We start from the raw sequence: 27,376 nt of genomic DNA, 5'->3' as shown, positions 1-27,376 counted from the left end.
GCTTTGCAGCACAGCGGGTAAAGCTGCCACCCGCAACACCAGCATCCCATACGGGCATCGGTTCGTATCCCAGCTGCTCCACTTCTGATGCAGCTCCCTGCTAATGGCCTAGGAAAAGCAGAGGAAGATGGCCCAAATGTTTTGGCCCCTGCCACACGTGTAGAAGATCCATATGAAGCTCCTGGCTCCCGGCTTCAGCCTGGCCCAGCACTGGCCATTGCGGCCTTCTGGGGAGTGAACCAGCAGAAGGAAGACCTCTCTCTGTGTCTCTCTCTATCTCTCTCTCTGTAACTCTGACTTTGAAAATAAATAAATCTTAAAAAATAAATAAATAAAACCGGGTTCTAGTCCTGGTCGGGGCACCAGATTCTGTCTCGGTTGCCCCTCTTCCAGTCCAGCTCTCTGCTGTGGCCCGGGAGTGCAGTGGAGGATGGCCCAAGTGCTTGGGCCCTGCACCCGCATGGGAGACCAGGAGGAAGCACCTGGCTCCTGGCCTCGGATCAGCACGCCGGCCACAGCGGCCATTGGAGGGTGAACCAATGGCAAAAGGAAGACCTTTCTCTCTGTCTCTCTCACTGTCCACTCTGCCTGTCAAATAAATAAATAAATAAAAGCTTTGGAGGTTAAATTGCTTTGCTACTGGTTAACCACAGCAACACAGACCACTGATCTGGATGCAGACATCCTGTAGCCAAAACCCACTAGACTGACAGAAAATTACAGATATGAACAAAACTACAGTTATGAAAAGATTCTTCAAAAAAATCTAATCTAAGCGTGACTCAATAATCAGGAATCAAGGCAGTTGTGCAAGTCATTAGAGACATCCCCAAATATCAGAGTTTTCCTCTGTCCCAGGCCCCTGATGGGACAGCACTGTTCCCTGATCCAAGTTTTAAGTTGCAGGTGCCCATGTGACTAATTACATATAATTATATACAATTATATACAAGCAGAAGTGTCAGGTATTGAGGCAAAGCCTCCACCAAGCTTGGTTTTTGAATGACTACATCAGCAGGGCCCACAGATCCTCACTAGATGTGCAGAAAGAACAAGAAACAAACTGCTGGGGCCATGTTGTGGCACAGCAAGTAAAGCCACTGCCTGAGATGCCAGCATCCCCTGTGAGTGGTGGTTTGAGTCCCAGCTGCGCCACTTCCAATCCAGCTCCCTGCTAATGCACCTGGGAAAACAGTGGAAGATGGTCTGAGTACTCAGGTCCCTGCATCCACATGGCAGACCCAGATATCAAGGCTCTTGGCTTCAGCTAGGCCCAGCCCTGGCCATTGGGGCCATCTGGGGTGTGAATCAGCAGATGGAAGTTATCTCTGTCTCTCACTGTCATTCTGCCTTCCAAATAAGTAAATCTTTAAAAATAAATAAATAAACAGCTGCTATGTTAAGCCACTGAGACCCTGGAGTTACACGTTAGTTCTGCGTAAGCCAGCTCGCCCTGACTGGCACGGCCGTAATAAGCATGGAATCCCACGGGCCTGGGTTTGACCCAGAGCTCGTTCACTTACTGTGATCACGGACAAGCCACAGCCCCTGTTTAGGCCCTGATGCCCAGATGCACAAAATGAGTCAGGCTTCTGCTTCACAGAGTGGTTACAAAGACTGATTTAAGAGGACGTATGGGGGCCGGCGCTGCGGCGCAGTGGATTAACGCCCTGGCCCGAAGTGCCAGCATCCCATATGGGCGCTGGTTCAAGATCCAGCTGCTCCACTTCCAATCTAGCTCTCTGCTGTGGCCTGGGAAAGCAGTAGAGGATGGCCCAAGTCCTTGGGCCCCTGCACCCGCGTGGGAGCCCTGGAGGAGGCTCCTGGCTCCTGGCTTCGGATGGAAGACTTCGCTCTTTCTCTGCCTCTCCTCTCTCTGTGTAACTCTGACTTTCGAATAAATAAATAAATCTTAAAAAAAAAAAAAAAAAAAAAAAGAGGATGCATGCACCATGCTGAACAGGTTGCCTGGCACTCAGCACGTAACAAGGAATATTAAACTCTAAGCTAGGCTGAACCTATTTGTTTCATGCAAGTTAGCTGGCCTTGGATAGCCTATAAAATACAGCATTCTAAATAACTGAGAGTCACAGGTACAGATTTCCCAGGGAAAAAATATCTACACAAATGAGAAGGAAAGCAGTAGAACACCTCAAAGTTAAGTGTTGTGACAGTGTGGAAGATTAGAAAAGCAAGAAAAAGCTAGTCATGATCTGACGGCGGAGAGAGGGCAATGGGGGAAGGGAGGTACGGTCAGCGTCCCTCCAGCCCCTAACCAGGAGTAGCCTCGGAAGGAAGGGACTCGCGCGCAAAGCAAGCAGACTCTACACAGACAGAGGAAGGGATACGAAGAAAGAGATGAGTGTTGATAAAGAGCAGAAAGAAGAAAAACAAAACACGAGGTCTGGGGGCTTCCTGGAGCCCCAGGGCTGGGCTCAGAGGGAAGACCTGACTACCACACTAGGAAGGACATGTCTGAGCGTGACAACTCGGACCACCTCCACAGTCATCCTCCGAGTATGCAGGCCCTGGGCGCTCCACCACCCCCTAAAGGAACTGCTCAGTCCCTAGCTCTCCTGCAGGTGCACACAAGGAACAGAGCTGTCCGTGACGCCCACATCCTGTACGGGCACCAGTTTGGGTCCCGGCTCTTCTACTTCTGATCCAGCTCCCTGCTAATGGCTGGGAAAAGCAGCAGCAGATGGCCCGAGTGTTCAGGCCCCTGCACCCATGTAAGTGGGAGACCTGGAAGAGGCTCCTGGCTCCTGGCTTCAGCCTGGCCAGCCCTGCTCATTGCGGCCATCTGGGGAGTGAACCAGTGAGTTAAAGATCTCTCTCTGTTTCTCCCTCTCTTGGTAACTCTTCCAAATAAATAAATAAAATCTTAAAAAGAAAAAAAGCGAGAGAACAGCTCCCCGCTATTGCCTCGGAGACCACGTCCAGCACGACAGACAGACCTCAGGGCAGCAATGCACTCGGCTCTTAGAGAGAACGCACCAACACTAAAGTAACCATTTGGATTTTAATTATAAGTCAGTCTTGTTCAGGTTCAAACATTCTTTTTATCAGAATGTCTGGAGAGTGCTATTTTGAAGTTTTCAAGGCATTTATTGCCCATTTTCACTGGCTAAAAATGAAAGGACTAAATACAAGAGGGAAAACCATACACTATCCTGAAAAATTCTTAACTTCTGAAAACTACTGGGGTGACTGTCAAAAAAAAGCTGACAGGCTTCATGGTGTGAGTTAATAATCAAGTATAAACAGCACACAAATAATGCAAGTAGTACTTCAAAAAGTCTGTGAAGAAATGAAATGAAATTTATTTTGGTGTAAAAAAATTCTAAAATCCATGCATAGTTTTCTCATAATATATACTCTCCATGAACTGGTTGAAAGACTCTCCTATTTTTCAAGCAATGAAATGTAACTAAAAATGCTGAACATTTTACTCATAAAAAGTGGACAATTTTTATAATCCGAATAAAAGTTTCATTACTCCCAGACCATTTTAATGTACCCAAATCAGAAATGTGCTAACCATTAGACACATAAGAGGCCACTCTCCCACTGAAATTTGGCTTTTAGCATCAAAGGCAGTCCTCTATGGATCTAATATTAACACTTGTCAAAAGCAAAATGAAACTGTGAAAGAGCCAAAAAAAAAAAAAAAAAAAGGCAGAGCAATCGCTACAACTCTTCCGAATGGCACGCACACTTTTTGTAGATAGACGTCGGTGTGATAGAAATGAAATACTGAAGCCGAAGGGTGAGTGTTGGGCAAGTCTAAACACATCAGAAACATCACCGGCCCAGTGCAGCGTAGGAATTAAGGCAGCACGGAGCCGAGGTGAGCGCTGTAGGCACCTCGGTCAATGATTGCTGAGCCACGAATAACAAGCACAGAGTCAATATTTAGACTCCACTTGTAAGTTCCTGCTGACCCAGAGGCAGGGCTCTAACAGCCCCCAGGCAGGAGAAGGGCTTGCTCCCGTAGGTGACCAGGCTCACATCAAGAATCAACCTTAGAACAGGAAGATAAATGACATCTATGACATATATGTGCCCTGAACTTTGATGGACGATGACTGTGACAATCCACTCTGTTCTCTCGTCCCTCCCCCTCAGCACCATTTGAAAAAATAATTTGCCTTCAAAAGCACGTCAGCAAATCTACAAGTCTTAAAGTAATAGAAACCACGTGGCCCATGTGTTCACCAGACTCGTTTTTTATGATGTATGGTCCGCTGCGTTAAAATAAACATATCCCTGATAAAGAAAGCAATGAAAAGAAATCAAAAGAATTCACACCAAAAATTTCACATCTCTCAGTGCAACGCAGGACTGAATTTATTAAACTTGGCCACATAGTGAAAATGGACTTAGGATCCCTGGTTGGGAAGACCAACAGATGATAAGAAGGCATCCACAACTTCAGCTAATGAGAGTTGAGTTGCAAAATGTCTTCAAGTCTGAGCATTTCAAGTTAAGGATGAAAAAAAAAAATCACATGCTTCACATTTTTAGGCTTTAAACAAAAAAATGTTTATGAAGATTTTAAGAAGAAAACGTTTCTGATACCCATAAATTTCAATAAACCTCAAGTGAAAAAAACATGGAAGGCAGCAAGTATGAATCTACTACATCCACATAACTGCTTCTCCTTATCAGAACCCCCTCAAGGCTACCAAGTACCCACTGCAGAGTAGTTTCCTCTCCAGGGAACCCCACACCCTCCTGTAAAGAGAAATACAGCTTACATTTCACACCTACCCTCTTGTTTTTATTCTATGAACAAGTTTTTCAAGGAAAAAAATGCTTAACATTTCCCCTTTGATCATTATGATTTCTAAAAATAACTCTCATTCTTCCTTTTCCAACCAATGGATAATTACAAAATAAAGAGTATTAAAAATGAAACTTCAAAATAAACTTCAAACACACAGAAACAAAACAAAACAAGACACACTGGCACTAGAGAGTGACGGGGAGAGGTGAAAAACAGTCTGAACTAAAATCCCCAGGAATGAGAGCTGCACTCGGGGTCCACAGATCCACCGCCCACCCCAAGGCCACACACACTCCACTCCACGAACAGATGCACGCACGCCATGAAAGCAGTGAACTCAGACGTGACGCTAGGACACAAAAGCGGAACACTGGGAGGAAGGAATGTGTGTGTTACTGCCTTCTACACACCGAGAGCCACTGGCATCGAGGTCATGTATTTGTATAAATTCTTATTGTAAACTCACCTGATTCATTTTCAATTCCTGTTGTGTTCTGTAAAGATACACACAACAAAGAAACTTCTTTGATTACATGAGCCCTAAAAAGAAAAACAGACAATTGTAATATGTACCTGCCTACAAATTTACAATTTAAAACCACACACAGAACCCTAGGGCTTGCTCCAAGGGCATTCATAACGCAACTCCAGGACAGATCAATCTGTGCTGACAGTTTACCTCTCGGATTTACTATCTGCAATAAATAGATTTCTTAGGAATCCTTACTAGGGCTCCACTGTGTGTGTCCTCCACACTCATTAAAATGACATCAAATTTTTGCTTTGGAATTGCATCATTGCTAAGAAGAAATAAATTAGTTTTGTTAATAGCCAGAAACACAAGGCACTGCTGAATAACTTCTTACACAGTGTGTGTCCTTCTCGGACATCCATACTTTTTGTTTATCTGCAAGTGCTGAATGCAAACGCCAGCTGGACCCCATTCCATTACACTGGTTTTCAAGTTCCTAGAGTAGAAAGGTAGACTTACTAACACTGCCCACAGGCAGTTCTCCTTAAAGAACAGAACAAAAACCTCACAGTAAAATGCAAACGGCTTAACAAAAGAGCCTTGCAAAGAGCTACACTTATTGCTTACAATTTTGTGTTCAATATATTTCCAGTACAGGGAAATAATGAGAAGACAAAAATCCTGGTTGCACACACATACGACAAACTTGTTTCTACGCCATGTCCTTGTAAGGACGGCGCATTCGGCAACCTCCACCTGAGTTATGTGGTGTCATTCCCGAAGTATGAGAACCACTCCAGTTTCAGGAGAACTTTCCCTGTGACAGCCTATGCCCCCAGCCGAGGACACACACACACCTGCAGGCTGCACTCTCCTCGCTTGCTCCTGCTTTGCTTCCTTGCCCACAAGACTCTGCTGAAAAACATTCCAACTTAATGCTCTAATTGTTAATAACTCAAGAAACGCATAATCGAATGGCAGTCTTCATTCCGGAGAACACACTGCCCACCCATCATAAACAACAGTACTCTTTCCTTTGATTCCAGTTCCTTTATCGAGGGCTGTTGGGTGTTTTTTTCTTCCCTTTTCTTGAGCTATTTAAACACTCACCCGATCACTTTTAACAAGCAAAGGCACTACAGTAAAGTCAGGGCCTGGCCACCTGAACTATTTATTCAAAACCGGCACAGGAAACTGTATTCCATATACCATATACCACATCTTGTTAGAGAGCCCAGTGCTTGCCAAACCAACCCAAACCCTTAGTAGGCAAACACTAGGTGAATAAAACATCAGACAACTGTGTCTCACACATATTTAGCACTGCCTTCCTTGGTATGCATCACATGGTAAACATATTCAGCTCTTCTGCATGAGATGTAAGGTTGTTACATTAAAAATGAACCTTTGGGGGCCGGCACTGTGGCACAACGGGTTAACGCCCTGGCCTGAAGTGCTGGCATCCCATATGGGCGCCAGTTAGAATCCCAGCTGCTCCACTTCCGATCCAGCTCTCTGCTATGGCCTGGGAAAGCAGTGGAAGGCGGCCCAAGTCCTTGGGCCCCTGCACCCGTGTGAGAGACTTGGAAGAAGCTCCTGGCTCCTGGCTTCAGATCAGCACAGCTCTGGCCATTGCGGCCAACTAGGGGGTGAACCAGCGGATGGAAGACCTCCCTCTCTCTCTCTCTCTGCCTCTCCTCTCTGTGTGTAACTCTGACTTGGAAATAAATAAATAAATCTTTTAAAAAAATACAAAAAATTTTGTTTAAAAAAGATGAATCTTTGGGTATAAACTAGTGATAAAGCAGGTGTCCCCTAAGATGTGCAGCCCAACCCCTCTGTAACGACCAGCAGCCACCAGTTCCCTCTGGTTGGTCTCTGTGACACCTGTGCCCCTGGTGAATGAGAGGTTAGGGTTCAGCTGTCCTCTCACTAAGCTTTTACAGCTGGATTTATTAACATCTGAGGAAAAGAATAAAAGTTTGCAGTAAACGCAACACATCAATGAAGGGCACCATCTCCTAGCTTTGTGTTCCCCTCCCAAGGGGGCCGTCAGAGGCAGTGTCATTGTGACTCTTAGTTGCAAAGTCTCCTCTAAGGTCCAGGGCACTAGGCCGCCCTCACAGGAATTAGCCCCGGTCATCTTCACCAAGGTAAGCCTTAGCATCCTCAACCAACGGCAAGACCACTCCGCCGAGGCCGCACGATTTGGGCTTCTGCTTTTGCCTCTTAACCACAGTTCATCATTTTTGTTTTTGTGGGTTCTTTGTATCTTAACAGCTTTATTGAGATACTGATATATCATACAGTTGACTCATTATAATGAGTACACATTCACAGATTTGTGTAGCCGTCACCACCATTAATTTTAGAAGAGTCTCATCACAACGAGAAACCTGGTCCCCCTCAGCACTCCCTCCCCACTCCTTCCTCACCCCCTCCGCTCCCCGTCCCCAGTGCCAGGCCACTGCTAACCTGCTTTCTGCCTTGTCGCCAGTTCTGGACTATTCATCTTGCCCAAGGACAAGACGACAACAATGTAGTTTCAGGATCTTAAATCGCTTACTTCCTTCCGTGACCTAGACCCAGTGTTCCCCTCGCCAACTTTTTACCCCTCTTCCCCTGGAGCACCTACCATGGGCGGATCTTGGTTCCTGGCAGTGGCCTGGCCCCTGGGGGAGGAGAAGACCCACAATGAACAATAGGTAAGTGAGCCGTGGAGTCGGTCAGAAAATGAACGTGCTTCCAAGAAAGGGAAGAGGGGCCAGGCAGGAGGTCAGGATCACCAGCTCCTCTCTGTCTCCACGCCTGCAGATCCAACAGCCGGCTCAGAGTGGGCTGAAAGAAGACACGTGTGTCAAGGCCAGCAAGGGGGACGCCAGGGAGTGAACCAGTGGATGGAAGATCTCCCTGTCTGTATTCCAAACATCTCTAAAATATCATTGGAGAGGCCAATGTCAGATCTGTGTTCTTAATATCACCGGTGGGAGTCAAGGGGGAGAGGAAAACCGAGGGTCTGGTTTGTAGCAACCAGGAAGAGAGAAGGGCCCCGCCCCCGCCCCCACCCTAAAGCATAAAGTGAAGCTTGTAAGAAAGATCCTTCTTCTCTCTGGAGAGAGACGAGGAGTGCACAGATAGTGCAGAACGCCCCCGAAGGTTATCAGCCATGTAATCATCCACACTGCGTTATCGTTTGTCTAATGAAGAAGCTGAGACTCCAGCGATCATAAAGACCGAGACGCCATAAGCGCCGTGCTAGTCTGGTTATCCAGCATCACATGTGGGGATGGCACAGCTGCTTGAATTGAGCCTGTGAGCCGGCAACTACAAAGGATGAGGAAAAAGTAAGGAGAAAAGTGTTAAATAAAGAGGGGAGTCCAGATGAAAAGTAGATGGGAAGAAGGCAGCCTCTCAGCGCCCCCAGCCCTTACGACAAAGAGCTCGGTGCCATGGCTAACTCCTCTCTTCCCTCCTCACCTCACCCCTAACCAGCAGCCCATCCTAGGGCTCTGATCTTCCTTCCCTAAGAAATTTAAAAAAAAAAAAAAATTTATTTGAAAGGCAGAGAAAGACACACGGAGATCTCCCATCCACTGGTTCATCAGATTCCCCAAATGCCCGCAACAGCGATGGCTGGGCCAGGCCCAAGACAGGAATCAGGCACTCAGTTCAGGTTTCCCACATGAGCTGGCAGGGACCCAAGTACTTGAGCCACCAGCACCGCTGGTGGTGTGTGTTAGCAGGAAGCTGGAGTCAGGAACAGAGCCAGGACTCAAAGCCAGGCACTGGCACTCCACTGTGGGAGCCGAGACAGCGTGACCTCTGCGCCAAATGAATACCCCTCAAATGATACTTTTTAAATTAAATTCTTTATTAAACTATGCTAACAAGGGGTATTAGCAGAAGCTTGAGGCCGGCGCTGCGGCATGATGGGTAGGGCCACCGCCTGCATCCCATATGGGTACCAGTTCGAGTCCTGGCTGCTCCATTTCCAATCCAGCTCCCTGCTAATGTGCCTGGGAACACAGCAGAGGACGGACCAAGTCCTGGGGGCCCCATACCCACGTCAGAGAGCCGAAAGAAGCTCCAGGCTTCTGGCTTGGGATCGGCCCAGCTCCGGCCACTGCAGCCATTTGGGGAGTGAAACAGCAGATGGAAGACCTCTCTCTCTGCCTCTGCCTCTGCCTCTCTGTATCTCCGCCTATCAAATAAATAAATAAATCTTTTTTAAAAAAGAAGAAGAAAAAGAAGCGAGCCTGGGGCAGTCTCGGCAGAGGACCACAGCATCCTGTACTGGGCAAGTCCTCTTGGGCGAGGCTGTCCTGAGTAATCAGCGCCTCCAACCATTTGCACAATCAAAAACACCTCTGCACATTGCCAGCGCACGCCCAGCTGAGCACCTCTGCACAGCCCTGCGACCAGCTCCGACGTGGCCGGCCTGTTGAAGCAGTCCCAGACTCCGAAAGGGGCTGAAGAAATTCCTGGAGACTCGGGGGCAGCCACACTCAGGGCTGGCTTCCGCTGCACTGCTTTCACACCCAGCTTGACTGCCAGGTGACGGTCAAACGGGAGAGACTGAACTGCCAGCCCATCAGGACAGAGGCAGAGAGCTGTCCTATGAGCATCGCTGACCTCGACAACCCCATCAAACGCTTTCCTGAGAAATGCTCAACAGTCAAGGGGCTTGGGTTTCCTAACGGTATCCAGTGGTAGATACTGAAAATCTTCACAGCCCTAGGACATCTCTGACCCTGGCTTATGCCTTAGTTTGCTGAATTTCCATGCCTGAAGAAACCTACACATTTCCTTCTACAGTGTCCCTTGACTCCATCTTACGTCTCCTTCCTATTCCTCCTTGTCGACGGTTATCAGTCCTGGAAGGAGACTCTAAGGTACGTTAGCCAGATCCATAAAGTCAGAGCATGCAACGTTTTAGCACTATGAGCTGATCGCCATGACGGTACTTCAAAAGTTCCCGGGAAAATCAACTTAACTTTTAATTCTATTTTTCTATGAACTCTTTCAAGTATCATATTTTAAATCTCTACAACTTTAATAATATGCATGCAGTTAAGTTTTCAAGCGACTACTCTGAAGTTCTGGAACAAATCATCCTCACAAACACGTGACTTCTAGGGGCTGACTCGGTGGTACAGAGGGTAACACGGGCATCCCACGTCAGACTGCCCACATCCCACATCAAGTCCTGGCTGCTCTGCCTCCTTGCGAATGCACCTGGGAAGACAAGAGAAGACGCTCCACAAGGGAGACCCAGATGCCGTTCCTGGCTCCTGGCTTCAGCCTGGCCCAGCTCCGGCTGTTACAGTCACCTGGAGGATGGACCAGCTGAACCAACATCTCTTTCTTCTCTCTGTCACTCTGCCTTCCAAATAAATAAATCTTTTTTAAACTATGTGACTTGTTAATATCATAAAGATGGTCTGATTATAAATGGTCACTGTCCACATAGCAACAATAAAGTGACCAGTGTCTTTATTCAAATACTGGTCCGGTCAAGTGTCAGGACCACCTCAGTGATATAAAGCTGCAGCCATCTGACACAGGTCCGGAGCCCGAGAACACCTCTCTGGGGCAGACCAGGCCCATCGCCAGCACCAATCCTCCGAAACAGCGGATTAATCCAAAGACGCTCATGCAGCAGCCTTCACATAACACGCACGATGCGGGTGAAATGGTCCTCACGGCTGCCCTTTCAGACTTGCAAAACCCACAAAGCTGTGTGCAAGGCCCGGGAGAAGGAGCAGCAGACTTGTTAAGATTAGTGTCGGACTGGGCAGGAAAATGCGGAACTGGAAAAACGTGGATTTGGTTTGATTTGCAATTCACCTGTAAGTCACTGATATTATTTTATAATTATTCTTTAGGATAACATACATTTTGTAATTATTCTTTAGATATTTGGGGGCTATTTGAAAAGGAACTAACTTTGCAATAGTTACTTAGAGGTCACTGATATTACAATAATTGTTATTTTCCTAAATTACAAAGAAAATTCCATTTTAACACCAAAAATCAGAAGAAACTTATGTAACTTTGAAGACTCGGGAAATTCATGAACTAAAAGTAAAACAGAAGTAAGTAATGGAACGAGCATGGTCCATCCAAATTTAGAAGCCCAAAAATGCAATAAAACATAGACTAGATGCAAGAAAAATTTTAAATGCCATTTTGCAAAAGGGTGTCTTGGAAAAGTTTATGGCAAACACAAGAAAAATATTCGAAAACTAATCAGCACCTAAAGTCGCTCTCAGAGAAAATAAGTATCATGGTAGCAAATGGAGATGATTACGCTTTTCCCAAAGTAGATCTGCAGTGCCTAACACAGATTGCTGCAATCCGGAAACTTCTAGAAAAATAAAAATATCTGAACTATGCAACTTTTCAAAAGTAATTTCTATTAATTTACAATCATTATTAATACACTCATTGTCATAGAAAACTACCACTCATAATTCCTAACAAAACAGTGGAAGCACCCAATTACCATCTTCCAGAAAATCAATATGAAAACGTGCAGCACCCACTTGTGAGATTACGCACAAGCGCTGACGCTGAATCTGCTCGATGAAAACGCATTGATTCTCCTTTCCTGAAATAATACAAGCCCACAAGCATCAGCATCTAGCTCCACAGTGACAACCCCTAGCTCCCCTGAAAACACAGACTGCATTACTAAAGAAAAATCAAACCTGATGCGTCCATCGTGTTTAGAACAAGGAGACTGTGTGTGCGTGGAAAGGGAGACCAGGAGGGAGACCGGAAACCCAGCGAGGATTGGCGAACTGCTGAATCAGAGGGTGTGGGTTCTTTCTTAAAAGCATTTGCGGTTCTCAGCCCTGGAAAGAACGTCTCCCCAAGGCCGGGAGGCAGGAAGAGAGAACACAGAGGAACCTCCCCACCTCCAAACCCAGCAGGAGACATACAAGCAATGGCACAGTCACAGACAAACCAGTGGTTTCTCCCATGAATGAGGCCCGGCACACCACAGTTCCTGATTCCCCAAATGCACGGAGCAGAGACTGCCTTGGCACAAGCCTAAGGAAGGAAGTGGCCATTTCGCCAGTCTACTCCAGGTGGCAGACTCTGAAACTGACGATGGTTCCTGGCTACCAGGCTGACAACACAAGAGGGGCTGCTGCTGTCAGCGGCTTGGGGGACGCAGAGCTCCCCTGAGAAACCAGGACTGATGGGAGCTTCTGTCTGCAACACGGGAAGGTACAGAGCTCTGAAGTCAACAGCCCTGCAGCTCCAAGGAACCCGCGGCAGCCAAACTCCACCACAGACATGTCACAAGAGACCTGCTGGCACGCTAGGACAGCACTATTACATCTGCATGCGGATTGTGGCGCTCCAGGGGCTTTTCAATCCCAGACTATCTCCTCTTTTACCTTAAAAAAAAAAAAGATGAAAGGTAAACTTTTCAAAAACACGGCTCCAAGCATGACACTAAACAACTAGCTCAGAAACCAATGTGCCGCTGTGTAGCGACTGCTGAATTCCCGTCACTGGCCCGGCTGATGCTACAGACAGCTCGTACTTAACATACGCTCTCCCTTCTTCTTTTTCTAAAAGATTTATTTATTTGAAAGTCAGAGTTACACAGAGAGAGGGAGAGGGAGAGAAGGAGAGGGAGAGGGAGAAAGGGAGAGGGAGGGGGTGGGGGAGGGGGAGGGGGAGAGGGCGAGGGAGAGGGAGAGGGAGAGGGAGAGGGAGAGGGAGAGGGAGAGGGAGGGAGAGGGAGAGGGAGAGGGAGAGGGAGGGAGGGAGAGAGAGGTCTTCCATCCACGGGTTCACTCCCCAGTTGGCTGCAATGGCTGGAACTGCACCAATCCGGAGCCAGGAGCCAGGAGCTTCTTCTGGGTCTCCCACGTGGGTGCAGGGGCCCAAGGACTTGGGCCATCTTCTACTGCTTTCCGAGGCCATAGCAGAGAGCTGGATCGGAAGTGGAACAGCTGGGACTTGAACCGTCCCCATATGGGACGTTGGCACGGCAGGCGGCGGCTTTACCCACTATGCCACAGCGCTGGGCCCTCCCTTAAATTCTTTTGATTAATTTATGCACGTGTGTCATATTTCATAGAATATGTAATTTTTTACTTCACAAATCTCAGGCATTGTTGAGGGCTTTAGTAATTCCCTCTGATGTCATAATTAATAATTCCTAGTTTCTCTCAAGAAACTAAAACAAATCACACCTCTCCCTGTAGCAGGATATTCCTCCCCATGGTTCAAAACACAGAAGAATCACTCAGTCTACTGAACAAGGCAATTCTGTCAATCAAAACACCCTCGAATGAAAAAGCTAATTTCCTCCCCTTATTTTCAAGACTAATTGCCAAAAAATACAGATGCGGAAATCGGCATGAGAAGGTGGAGGCTGGGTTCTGCTCTCTGCGGGGAGCTGGGAAGAGTCCAGTCCTCACTGCAGCTCCCGGCCTCCAGGAAACGCGCCGGTGAACCAGCGCTGACTGTGTATTCTGCAGAACAGCACTGAAAGTGAAGTACTGATGAAAAGATGCTTCTTTCTAACGTTTCCCCTACGTCAGAGGCACTAAAACTTTACATTTTCATAGAAGAAAACGTACGTCAGTTCTTTACTAACACTCAAATGCCAAGCTTCCGCCTCAGTATGTCTAAAGCAAGACATCACGTGGTGCATCTCACCATGTCCAAACCAAAACGAATCCTCCGTCAACTCCCGAGAGCTGCTGCCCTCCCACAGCGGCCGCCACCGCAGATGCTGCTCTTGTGATTCAACCTTTAAAGTTCAGATTTCCTGGGTCTTTCTCTCTCGGAGCCCAGCTCCTTGCCGCCGCAGCAGGCGGTTTCTGACTTAAATAAACCTTGCTTTGCTCACTGCCTTGTCCACATGGAAATTCCTCTTCTATGTGTGACAAGAACTGGAGCCACTTTTCTTTGTCGCTGTTTTCCCTGTAACACAGTGTCACTGCCATCCCACACGGCTGCCGGTTTGAGTCCCGGTTGCTCCACTTCTGAATCAGCTCCCTGCTAATGCACCTGGGAAACCAGCAGAAGATGATCAAAGTCCTTGGGCCCCTGCACCCACCTGGGAGACCTAGATGAAGCTCCTGGCCCCTGGCTTCAGCCAGGCCCAGCCCCAGTCATTGGGGCCACTTGGAGAGTGAACCAGTAAACAGAACTCTCTCTCTCTCTCTCTCTCCTCTCTCTCTCCCCTCTGTAACTCTTTTAAATAAATAAATCTTAAAAAAATGGGGGGGGGGGGCCAGCAATGCAGGTAGAGCCACTGCCTGCAATGCCAGCATCCCATGAGGGAACTGGCTCATGTCCTCACTGTTCCACTTCCAATCCAGCTCCCTGCTCATAGCCTGGGAAAAACAGCAGAAGATGGTCCAAGTGTTTGGGCCCCTGTCACTCACACGGGAGACCCAGATGAAGCTCCTGGCTCCTGGCTTCAGCCTGGCCCAGTGCTGGCCATTGTGGCCATCTGGGGAGTGAAAAACCAGCAGATGAAGATTCTCTCTCGCTACAACTCTGATTTTCAAAATGAATAAATAAATCTTTAAAGTTCAGATTTTCAGAAACCCTGCAAAACATCTGGCATTTCTTAAAATGTAAAGGAAAGCTACAAGAGCATGGCATAACACCTGACACCCAAGCACTCACTTCTCACATAAAGACACTAAGCACTAACACGACCATCTTACAAGTGGCTGCCTGGGTCTCTTGGTTTCTCTTACACAAGAGATACACACGTAAGCCCACCTTCCCTGTAAACTCATGTACGCCATAGGGAGGCTTCCTGAATTCACAGAGGAACACCAAGAACTATAACCCCGGTTGGGTGCAACTCTACTGTTCCAGAGAGGGGCCAGGCACACTGACATCATACAGGTTCCACAGGTCTTCCCCCAAGATCTCACTAAGGTTTCATTTTATCCTGACAGGGAACAACAGCCCTTCTACTTTAAATAATCTGAGGCCGGGTGTTTATCACCTAAATAGGTAACTACTTCTATTCCCAAGACAATTTTAAAACAATAGCAATGTCTAATGTCTACAGACCAGTGTGTATGTGTATGTGTGTGTGTATGTGTGTGTGTGTGCGAGAGAGAGAGAGAGAAGGGGGGGAGGGAGAGTTACAGTTGTTAAAGGGTTTAAGAAGCCTTGCTCCATATAAGAGTTATTATTCTTTTAAAGGAAAAGTACAGTTCCTCAAAAAAAATCATTAGTACTTCTTGTTTCAAGATGTCTAAGCACTCTGTGATAAGAAAACAGACTCTCCCGGGCCAGCGCCGCAGCTCACTAGGCTAATCCTCCGCCAGTGTTGCCAGCACCCCGGGGTTCTAGTCCTGGTTGCTCCTCTTCCAGTCCAGCTCTCTGCTGTGGCCCGGGAAGGCAGTGGAGGATGGCCCAAGTGCTTGGGCCCTGCACCCGCATGGGAGACCAGGAGGAAGCACCTGCCTCCTGCCTTCGGATCAGTGCAGGGCACCGGCCATAGCAGCCATTTGGGGGGTGAACCAATGGAAGGAAGACCTTTCTCTCTGTCTCTCTAACTCTGCCAAGAAAGAAAGGGAGAGAGAAGGGGAGAGAGAAAGGGAGAAAGGGAGAGAGATAGAGAGAGAGAAAGAGAGAGAAAGAAAGGAAGAAAGAAAGAGAAAGAAAACAGACTCTCCCAAAGCTTGCCTACTAGTGCAACTCCAGTAAGGATACACGGGGCCAGTTCCAGGTGCTCTGAGTTCCAGCTGATGGCCAAGCCCGACTTAGGGACAGGGCTCCCCAGATGTTGCTAAGGGGTTATTACTACATCCCTTGACCCACTGCCAAAGCCTGGCAGTCTGCAGAGGACAGCGGAAGAGGAATTCCTGAAAAGCAGAGCTCACGACACCTGCAGGAGGAAGCCGGTGCAGGACTGCCCATCAGGAAGGCAGCGTTGGCGCCTGCGATGGGCCCCGGGGATTTTCTGGCTGAAGAGGCAGCATAAGCAAAGTCTAGTCTAATACCTTTCACCACTGCCAGGAAAGAGCCAGGAGGTGAGAGGGGTGGGCAGCTGGAGACTCGGGGCAGGCAAGCCAGTTGAGAATCCAGGGTAACGGCAGTTAGGATTGGAACTGCGGGCAACAGCTGAAAGCAAACAAAAACCGCGGCGGGCACCAACAAGGGAGGACGTGTTAGCCGAGCGGTGGAGGACGGGTTAGCTGAGTGGTGCGCTGCAGGTAAAGGAGAGGGTGAGGGGAGCCCAGCACTGAGGCCAGGGCTGCACAAGAGCTGCCGGGCGATGCTAGAGAGAGCGCAGCAGGAACAGGGACGGAACCCAAGGAGAACGTGGGCAGTCCCGTTCAGAGGCCAGGCATGCCGCAGACGCTACATCAGAAGCACAGGCCCCAGACAGGACGTCAGGTTAACGATGGCGAGCTGCAAGGACACTGCCGAGGGGAGAGTACCCAGAGAGAGGAGTAGAAGACGCAGGGCTTGGCACTGGGAAGGCACGGAAGGGGCGAGAAGGTCACCCTCACCCCCACCATGTTCAGTGACCGGGATGTCCCTCAGTAAGAAGTGAGCCACGTTATCTCCCAGGCTCACTGGGAGACGTACGAAAGATGCTATTCATGGTCCTGAAAAGCTGCTATGGCTGGGAAACTCACGTTGGATTTGAGCTCTATAGTGCTATCAAGAGAGTAGAAACTTGATCCAACTGCGTGTCTGGAGGTGAGCAGGGTTAGATAAGGTCAGTGGTGGGGGTGGGGAGGGTTCACGACAGAACCCTGGGGGCTTTACAAGAGCAGACTGGACGACACACATATGCATGTGGCGGGACGGAGCCTGCCAGCAAGAGGCCATCCGCACATCCGGCCCCTCGACCTCTGACCTTCAGAACCTTGAGCCCAAATCAACCCCTTTCTTCATAATTCACCCAGGCTGTGGTATTGTTATCAGCAACATGTAAGGGGTGGTTCAAAAACCTCAAGTATTTCAAATGGTAAAGATTTATTTATTCACTTATTTATTTATTTGAAAGGCAGAATTATGGGGGGGGGGGGGGGGGGGGAGATCTTCCACCTGCTGGTTCTCTCCCAAAATGGCCACAACAGCCAGGCTGGGTCAGGCTGAAGCCAGGAGCCAGGAGCTCCATCCAGGTCTCCCACATGAGTAACAGGGACCCGACCTCTTGGGCCATCTTCCACTGCCTCCTGAGGGCAGCAGCCGGGACTCGAAGGTACGGTGTTGTAGGCAGTGGCTTAACCAGCTTCGCCAGGGCCCCTGCTCCCATAATCTTTATTCACCTCAAATCATCCCAGGGAAAGAGAAGCAACCTTATCCCCACTTCACAGAGAGGAAGAAGCGGTCCATCCACTCCCAAACAGTCAGACCAGGTGGGTCCCTGGGCTGGATCTGTGCCTGGCCATTCTGGGCCGCCCAGCCACTGCCCCAGGGTTCTGTGAGTCACCGAGGGCTTCTCTCAGCGAGCACTGGGCACCCAACACAGGTGAGCTGCCCTGTGCCATGTCCCTAACAAGTGGTGGGAGCTACAAGTAAGGAATATATTTATCCCAAGAAGCCTGAAAACACCCCCTTCCAGGCGCACGTTAAAACCAGGGCTTTCAGATTACTGCAAAGTTCCTAAAATGAGCCTCACAGAGGGAGAACACGTGGGGCTTCCCTCTTACACTGATACCCCAGATGACGCTTCAGTGACATCGTCTCGGGAAGGTCTTGGGACCGCACAGGATTCGCACTGAAGTGTTTGCTGACTCTCCTGACACTTCTGGAGATTTTGCCAATTTGGGTGGCATCATTAAAGTTAGCTGAAAACACCACAGAACTGTCCCAGCAGAGTTTAACAGAACCACGGACCAGCACGTGTGAACCAGCGGGTGCTGCCCATTTCCAGACAGGCTGCCCACGGTGACCAAGCTACCCGCTGCACTTCGCCGTACATATTTCAGACCAGGAATTCAGCTCTTTGACATCTGACTTATTGCAAGAGCTACAAAATATTCTTTTCACCAAAGAGCTGGAAAATATCTCAGTACCCAGTGGAACTTTCTTTACTGCATGCTCCAAAGGACTAGTAAATGAAAACCCAGCGCAGGTATGACATGAGCCAAGACTGTGGGAGTAAATACTACCGAGTGCCGAGAAAAATATTATAAGCATATTTCACTGTGCAAATGAACTAGATTTACTGCAAGCAATAACTCCTAAGTCATGCCTCGGGGAGGCAGGGGTGGGGCCGAGAAGGGAGACTATTGCAACGGCACACACACTCATTCCAGGGAGGTGATGCAGAGACGCTGGGCTCCCACAGCACGTCTCTTCCTGTGCTTTATTTATCAGTACATTCTGACGAAAGATTACTTACGCCATCAGCGAAGTTTAATCTATACGATCTATACTTACAAAGAGGCAGCGACTTATACTTTCTCCCTGCAGGGAAAGCTTGTACTGAGGACACATATTTTCTAGAAAGATCAACAAGCTATCTTTAAATTACAATGACTTAAAGTTAGGTAAGCACTTCAAAAGTAAGCCTTCTATCCTCAACATAAATGCATCACTTCTGTGCATAACCCTAAACTGGTTGCTTAAAAAAAAAAAAAAGGATTTTTAGAAAACCGCAGTCTGGCTTCTGCCATCAATCTTCAGGGGGCTGCTTCAACCAAGCCCCATTTTCTGAGAGAAAAGACAGTTGTTTCTGTGCTACTCAGCATAATGGACCACATGCTTACACGATTCACCATGCGTCAACTCTATGCAAATTTATTTAAATTTCATAATAATTTAATCTGCATACTGGGAGTGCTGATCTTGTGTCGTGAGAACTTCATAATCTCTAGGGTCCCTCACGCCGCTTTCTCTGTTGCCACAAAAGGATGCCAAGGCAGGAGGGGACGTGGACAGAGCAGAGTCGGCTGCAGACTCTGCGATCCAAGTCCCGCACTCCAGTCTCACTCTTACAGTTTCTGACTTCAGGACGGTCGGTCAACGGTGCCAGTGATGTACCCGCCAATCAGAGGAGCCTCCCTCCTGTAACGCAGCAGCCATTTTGCAATGGGGCATTTGGCAACGTCTAGAGACTTCCCCGGTTGTCACACTGCGGGAGGTGCCACCGGCATCTGGGGGGTGCAGGGCTGTGGCTAAGCGCCTTGCCACGTGCCGGAGAGGCGCTCGGCCCGAATGCCCACAGTGCTGCCACGGAAGCTGGGCGTCACTCTCGGGGCCACAGGAGCCCACAGCTTCCCAGCGCTCAAGCGGAACTTCTCCAGCTCTGCCTATAAACTTGGAATTCCCCAAGGACAGCGTGAGCACTCGGCCCCAGGCCTCGAAGCAAATGCTTGGCGGGCAGCAGCAAGCAGGACACCGCCAGGACACCCTGGACGCACACCACAGTGATGGCATAATGACCATCAGCGACGGTCCCCGGCATCTGCACTCCCTGAAGCCACCACCGCCACGCCCCTCAACCGTCCACCTGCTCCTCAGTCACTCCCTACTGCGGGGTCTCCTAGTGGAGGCCCAGTTTGGGTTTTCTTTTCCGGCATGGGCACTACAGATAACACGAAAGGCTAGTCGGAAGCCATGAAGACCGTGAATAACCCATGGTGCTTTCCAGCCCGGAAAGTCTACGATTTAACAGGACTTAAAAGGTTTGTAATCACAGCCGGAACCTGCAGAGAGACCGGCACCTTAAAGACCCCGTTCCATGAATAAATAAACATCTAACGTAAAATAATCATCAAAAGAGTACGTGTGCAGATCCGTGCACATAACTGCATAGACCTGGCTGAGGAGAAAGGAGCTGACACTGGGCGGAAATCGAGTTATTTCTTACCACTACATTGGCAAGAAAAATACATATTTAGAACTTAAACAGCAGAATTGACATTTTTCCTGTGTCTTAGGATTACAGAACTTAAAAGTCCACTACAGAAAACAATTCCAAATGCATCATAACATAAAGAAAACCTCAGGGTCTGGAAACCTCACAGATCCATATGGAATTGGCTGATAAATGATGGCCCCTGCCCATATTGAAGAAGAGTGAGCGACACAGACACACGCCCCGAACACTGGAAGGGAGGACAGATTACCAACAGTATGCACAGGAAGGTCTCAACCCTGTACAAAAGGGATTAGATATATAGATGTGAATACATCCTCTAAACAAATACATGGGTGAGTGAAGAAAGGCACACAGGCACCCTGGGAGAGGGGGCTGGGACCGATGTGCTAACAATGAAGGGTCTGCCTGCCTCTACTCCACAACTCTTCTATAGTGAGAATCCCAATTTGTTACATTTCATATGTTCAGAATGAGCACATTATCACTAATTTATATGGAACTGCTTCAGGCACTGCCCGTGAAATGAAAAAAAAAAAATATATATATATATATATACACACCAACTTTTCACATAAAGAAACCACTTCTAAAATGAACAAAGCATACATGTATTGGGCCCTATGATTAAGTGCCTGGCACTTTTCTGAGCACTTAAAATGTACTAACTTATTTAAATCAAACCAAAAAAGATTTTAAAAAGAGCCCTGAATGACAGAAAATGTAAACGAGAATCAGTTCCTACTATGAATTTTGGACTCAGTTGCCGGAGCCTGACAGGAGTGAGGGGTTAATGATCTCGTAAGGTCGAGGCTAAATAGTGATTCTGCACAGGAGAGAATTCGGCCAAATAAATGTGTATGTAAGGAAGCCCGGACAGAGTGGCCAGGCAGCTGGGTACATGTGAGAATCAACTATGTGTCTTCGTTCCTCCTCCTTAATATTCCTACCTAAATTTCCCATCTTGTTGTTATGAAAAAAAAAAAAGAACCTCACCATTTTTCTTCTGCTACGGACAGAAGCGGCCACAGCAAAGCCCAGTGTGCGCTTGGCTAGGCAGAATGGCTACAAGGTCCTGTTGGTGGTGAAACCCTGTGGTCGCGTTCAACAATAAACCTGGACTACACAAAAACTTAAAGACACATTCCAGTAGCCTCCTGGGGACAATGACGTTTGCGGGGACAATCACTTTGACTAAAGGGATCCGAAGATCCAGCAGAAGGCACTGGGGTCTCAAATAAACCCCAAACCTCAATGCAACCCCACAAGGCAAAGCGAGGGGCCGGCGTGAGCCTCACCGTGACCTCGGCGGGCGGCCGTGGAGATTCCTCCCAGCAGCGCGGGGAAGCGGCCTGGGGGCTCGGGCTCCCCGTGGGGCTGATCCCGGAGCTCAGGGCTGCACGCCCGCGCGCGGGCCCTTCCCGCGTGGAGCCCAGGAACTGCGAGGGCTGGGAATCGCACCGGCCCTCAGGTCCACTCCCTATCTCACTGGCCACCATCAAAAACTGGCTCCCCGCTGGCTATCGGGGTGCAACCAGTGGAGAAGCACGGGTCTGTCACACCCACCCCGGCCGCAGGTGCACGGGGACAGCGAGGGACACGATCTCCAGGTCCCCCCCACACACACACACAGACACACACAAACTATTTAGGGAACACAAAGACGCCAGACACAAAACCAGTCAGGGAGGCAGAGGTGCGGGACGCGCTCGGCGGGACCGCAAAAAAAAAAAAAAAAGAAAGAAAACAGCGCGGCGGCTTGACACCTGCGGCGGCCCGAGCCCACGTGCGGTCCGGGGCGGCCCCGCCGCCACAAAGCGAACCCCGAACTTGGCCGCGGGGACCCCCGGGGAGGGACCCCGGCCCACAGCCGCCCGCCAGGCCGCCTCCGGGCCCCCCGCGCCACGTTCCCGCGCCCGGACGCCTGGGTCCCCCGAGGGGGCGCGCCCGGCCCTGCGGCGCCCGGTGCCCGGCGCGTCCTCCCCGCCGCCGCCCAGGCAGGCGCCCGCGGCCCGGCGCCGGCCCCGAGGCCGCCCCGCTCTCCCCGCCGCGTCTCACCTGCGCCCGCCGCGCCCCGCGCCTCAGAGCGCCGAGGGCCGCCGCTCCGCCCGCCCCGGCGCCCGCGGCCGCGCCGCCGCCATCATGGCTCCGGTCGGAAGTGACGTCGGGCGGCGCGGGAGGCCGCGGCCTGCGGGGCTGCGGGACCCCGGGCTCGCGGGCCGCGCCTCGGCGCCCCCGGCCCGCCCGCCCGCCGGCCTTCCCAGGCCCGGGGCCCGCGGCCTCCCGCGCCGGTCGCCCCCGAGGCGCCGCCGGGGCCTGACGGGCCGGACCGCGCGCCGCCGCCCCCGCGGGCGCCGCTGCTGGGAGCGCGGCGGGTCTCCGGGTCACGCGGGGGCCCCCGGCGCGTGGAGAGGGGGCCGGCAAGTGTCCGTGGGGTAAACAAACCCGGACCCTCCCCGCCGGGCCCGCTTCGGTCAGGAGGGCCCGCGCGGCCGCGCCCAGAGATGGACCTTCTCCGGGAGGGCCCCGCACTGGCCGCGCACCCTGTGTGTGCACGGCCCGGCTCCGGGGGCCCTGGGGGAGCCCAGGTGTCCACACCCAGGGGTGGGGGTCTGGCCGGAGGGGGCCCTGCGGGGGTGGAGGATCTGCGAGTTTTCGGAGAAAGTTCCAGAAAAGCTTGTCTTGCAACACTGTGCTCACAAGGCCACAGACAAGGCGAGCTGCAAAGAGACCTGTCGGAGTCGGGGTTTTGATCCTGCAAGGCGTGAAGATGTAGCTTGCAAGCAGGAAGGGCCCTCCCTCTGCCCCTCTTCTACATCCTGGGCACGCCCCTAGCCCTTGCTATAAAGGCCCGGGCAAACAGCTGCTCTTAGGGAACGGGAGCTGCCCGCCGTTGCCTTCCTCTGAGCTGGCTCGGCTTGAGTCTGGTCACCTGGCACCACCCCCCCCAAAAGCAAATGGAGCCCCCTGTGTCCAGCGACAGCGCTTGTCTTTATAGGACGCAACTGTTTACGTTGGAGGGAGCAAAGAGATGGTGTGGAGGAGCACGCATGAATGCTGGGCCGGGGTTGAACCGGGTTGACTTGGCAATGGCTGTTAGACCTCCAAGAGCCGAGGACCAGCAGGCCCAACTGGAAACTGGAGTGCAGGTGCAGGCTGGAGATGACAGGAGGTGCGCGCTGTCGCCCACTGAAGCCGTGAGCACGCAGAGAAAAAGCTGTCCTCAGAGCAAGCCTGGAAGGATCTAATGCTCTGGGCAGCAGCAGCCGCCTCTGGACAGGATCCAGTCCGAAGACTAGGACCTAGGACCGTGTGGGGCACAGGTGTGCCTGGGAAACTTAGGAAGCACCAGAAGTGTTTGTTTATGCAAATCTGGTTTACTCTTAAGAAAACAGGTTGTATCAGCATGTATCATGCCATAATCTGAACACAAAGAGATGGTAAGCTCCAGCGGACAAATGCCAGCATCCTCTTCTGAGTGAGTTTTATCAAAGGCCTTAAAAAGTGACAAGGTCAGCAGACAGCCTAAGGAAGGAAATCAGACCTGGTAGCGTATTTCTTCCACTGTGCAAGGAAAGAGAGACCCTAGGTTTGGGAGATACAGATATGCCTGTCACTGAAGTACTGTAGTCTTGCAGGGCACCCCTTATCCAGCCTGCAAAAATGGTCCCCCTCACCTTTCCAAAACACCAGCATTTTACACGAAAAGCTATGTCCCACCTGGCATTCAATAGAAAGGAAAAGGAAAATAAATGTTAAGTTAGAAGTGACCTGGTGAACCAGGGTATGTACAAGATGGCATCGTGCCAAGAGACAGTTCCCTTCCGGTCATTAATCTCAGGTTGCTGCATCTATTAGATTCCTGTGGCTGCTGTCACCAGTTACCCCTCACTCGGTTGCTTAGAAGAACACAAGGGGATCCTCTGGCAGTCAGTATCAATGGGCCACATCAAGGCAGAGCCAGGCCGTGCTTCCTCGGGAGCCTGCAGGGAGGGGTTGCTCTGCCCCCATCCCTCTGCAGGGACTGCCGGCGTGCCTTGGCTTGGCTGTGTCCCTCAAATATCCAAGGCCAGCATTTTGAAATCTCTGCTATATCTTTGCATCCCCTTCTCCTCTGTGTGCAGTGTCCCCTCTGCTTCTTGTAAGGATACAAGGGCGTCCTGGATATAGTATCCCCTACTCTCCAAGATAGTCACCCCATCTCAAGATCCTCCACTGAACCGTGTCTACCAAGGCTCCTAAGAGGTCCATGCAAAAACTCAGAATCAGGATGGGGACGTATCTCTGAGGGCCACTGCTTGTCCTGCCACACTGTAACATATTTCTGTTTTTCAACATGTGCTACTTCTCAGGATAAATAACTACATATTATATATTTTATCTTAAATATAAGGACTATCAAGACGACAGTGTCACTTAATGAGTGTTTATTATCTGTGTGGTATGCTAAATATTACTCCTTTGCCTCTTTGAAAAAGCGAAATGTGTTGCTGAAGGATGGGGTTTGAATACTGCTCAGTTTCTTGTCCTCCTCCTCCTCTCCTCCCCTCCCCCTCCCCCTCCTCCTCCCCGTCCCACTCCCCCACCCCTCTCTCCTCTTCCTTCCTTCTTTTTTTTTTTTTTAGAGGTCTCGGTGCTTGATCAGAATGACATTGTCCAAATCAAAACCACAATGAGGTTTTACCTCACCCCAGGTAGAGTGACCCTCATACAGAAATCAACAAACAACAAATGCTGGAGAGGATGTGGGGAAAAGGGCACCCTAACCCACTGTTGGTGGGAATGTAAACTAATAAAGCCACTGTGGAAGACAGTATGGCAATACCTCAAAATTCTGAACATAGACCGCTACCTGCACCCCCATGTTTACTGCAGCTCAATTCACAAGAGCTAAGACATGGAAGCAACCTCAATGCCCATCAACCGAAGACTAGATAAAGAAATTATGGGATATGAACACCATGAAATACTACACGGCAGTAAAAAAAAAAAAAAAAATGAAATCGAGTCATTTGCAACAAAATGGAGCAAGCTGGAAAACCTCATACTTAGTGAAGTAACCCAGTCCCAAAGAGACAAATACCATATGATTTGCGAGAATTAATAGTGTTCTTAAAATGTAAGTTATAGAAGCAAAATTGATGATTTTAGAATCAATGACTTGAATAGTCCTTGGCCTGACTGTTGAGGGACAGTTTATTATTGTTACTTTTTATCTAGTATATCCTTTTGTTTTGTTTTGTTTCTGTTTTCTTTCTTTTTCTTTTCTCTTCTTCATACTATATGCCGAACTCTTCATGTAACAGAGAGTTAACCACATGTACTTTCAGTCAATTGGGAAAAGATCCAGTTAAAAATAAGAGGGGGAATAAGAGAGGGAGGAGGTAGTCTGTAACTGTAAAGCAGTATAGTTCTACACACAGCCCTACAGACTTACTTCTCAGGGTACAGCCTAACAACTTGTCACAGGACTCCAAACCCGTAAAAATCGGTGGTATAAATGCCATCTTAACTGTTAAAATGATCATATTAAATGTGAAAGTCAACATATAGGTGGGTTTAAGTGTGAAAGTGATCATATAGCCAGCGCCGTGGCTTAACAGGCTAATCCTCTGCCTTGCGGCACCGGCACACCGGGTTCTAGTCCCGGTCGGGGCACCGATCCTGTCCCGATTGCCCCTCTTCCAGGCCAGCTCTCTGCTGTGGCCAGGGAGTGCAGTGGAGGATGGCCCAAGTGCTTGGGCCCTGCACCCCATGGGAGACCAGGAGAAGCACCTGGCTCCTGCCATCGGAACAGCGTTGTGCGCCGGCCGCACGCCTACCGCGGCGGCCATTGGAGGGTGAACCAACTGCAAAAAGGAAGACCTTTCTCTCTATCTCCCTCTACTGTCAACTCTGCCTGTCAAAAATTAAAAAAAAAAAAATGAAAACATACTTTAAAAAAAAAAGTGATCATATAAATAACATCAAGTGCCTGGTAATAATAACAGAATTAAAAAAGAAGGAAAGTCCAATATGGGAAGCAGGCCACACAGCACACTCCTAGAATTCGCTGTAACTAACACTCTGACCTCAGAATCAACCCTTGAGGCTTCCTGGTCTGGCTGAAACGCCTGTGAGATCATTTCAGGCATGGAAAGCCAAGACTCTATGGCAAAAAATATCCTACACGGAGGATCCCTGTGAGTGAAATCCCAGTGGAATGAAGGGGTCATCAAAGGATGTACTTTTCTCTGAAGGGAGGAGAGAACATCCACTTTGCTTATGGCCGTGTCCAAATACCGATGGAGTCTGTGGTCACAGAAGGCTTCCATAGCCCTGGCAGCCCATGACAAGAGCCTCAGATGATCACTGACGTTGTAATAAGAGTGTCAATTGTCAAAGGAACAACAGAAGTCACTGTGCACTTACTCCCCATATAGGACCTCCGTCCCTAATGAGTTGTACTATGAGAATTGACTGCAAATTTTGTTCCCAACCTGTACTCTATATGTTGTGTGTGCGCGTGGGTGCAAATTTTGGAAGTCTATGCTCAGCATAAAGTTGGTCCTCTGTATATAAAGTCAAGCTATGAACCATAATGAAGAAGGAGATGGGAGAGGGAGGTGGGATGGGGGGGGGGGTAGGGTGGGTATGGGAGGAAATAACCACTATATTCCTAAAGTTGTATCTGTGAAAAAATGCATTCATTAAATAAAAACTTTAAAAAATAATAAAAGAATGGCTTTGTCGGTCATGGTCATTTTATTCTAATGATATCATAATAGGCTCCGGGTCGCAGAAAGGACACAGTCAACAGCCATGGTCAGTATTTTTAGCCAACATCGATTCTGGGCAGGAGTTTGCTGAAGCCGCAGTTTTCACTGCACAACGTGGGTGGGGATTTGAGGAGAATACGCAAGGCCGGTGACCTCAGCTCCTCTACCTCCTTCCTATATCAGATTTTCAGTTCCCCGAATGCTAACGGTACCTGTTTCCTGCTGGGTTCTTTTCTAGGTATTTCTCATGTACTATCTGACGCCAACCCTGTGTGGTAAGCACATCCTCACTGACAGCTGAGAACCAAGGCCAGGAGAAGTCAAAGAACTTGCCTAGGGGCCAGTGTTGTGGCTCAGTGGGTTACAACGCCGGCATATGAGCGCTGGTTCAAAGCCCCGGCTGCTCCACTTCCAATCCCGCTCTCTGCTGAAGTCCCTGGGAAAGCAGCAAAAGATGGCCCAAGTGTTTGGACCCCTGCCACCCACCGGGGAGATCTGGATGGAGTTCCAGGCTC

The 27,376-nt window shown here is 49.5% G+C and overlaps 1 protein-coding gene across 1 annotated transcript in view; it reads right to left on the bottom strand.

The window, feature by feature from the left end:
• PRDM2 (PR/SET domain 2) overlaps window positions 1–22,196 on the bottom strand; it is a 124,849-nt gene extending 102,653 nt beyond the window's left edge. Inside the window, 2 exon segments of the mRNA XM_062190465.1 lie at window positions 5,256–5,329; window positions 22,162–22,196. Coding sequence (XP_062046449.1) covers window positions 5,256–5,264 — 9 coding nt within the window. The 5' untranslated portion in view covers window positions 5,265–5,329; window positions 22,162–22,196.
• Window positions 22,197–27,376: the final 5,180 nt, after the last annotated feature.

The sequence above is a fragment of the Lepus europaeus genome, chromosome 5 (genome assembly GCF_033115175.1).
Source record: "Lepus europaeus isolate LE1 chromosome 5, mLepTim1.pri, whole genome shotgun sequence".
Taxonomy (NCBI): domain Eukaryota; kingdom Metazoa; phylum Chordata; class Mammalia; order Lagomorpha; family Leporidae; genus Lepus; species Lepus europaeus.
This window is presented reverse-complemented; position numbering and strand designations above follow the sequence as displayed.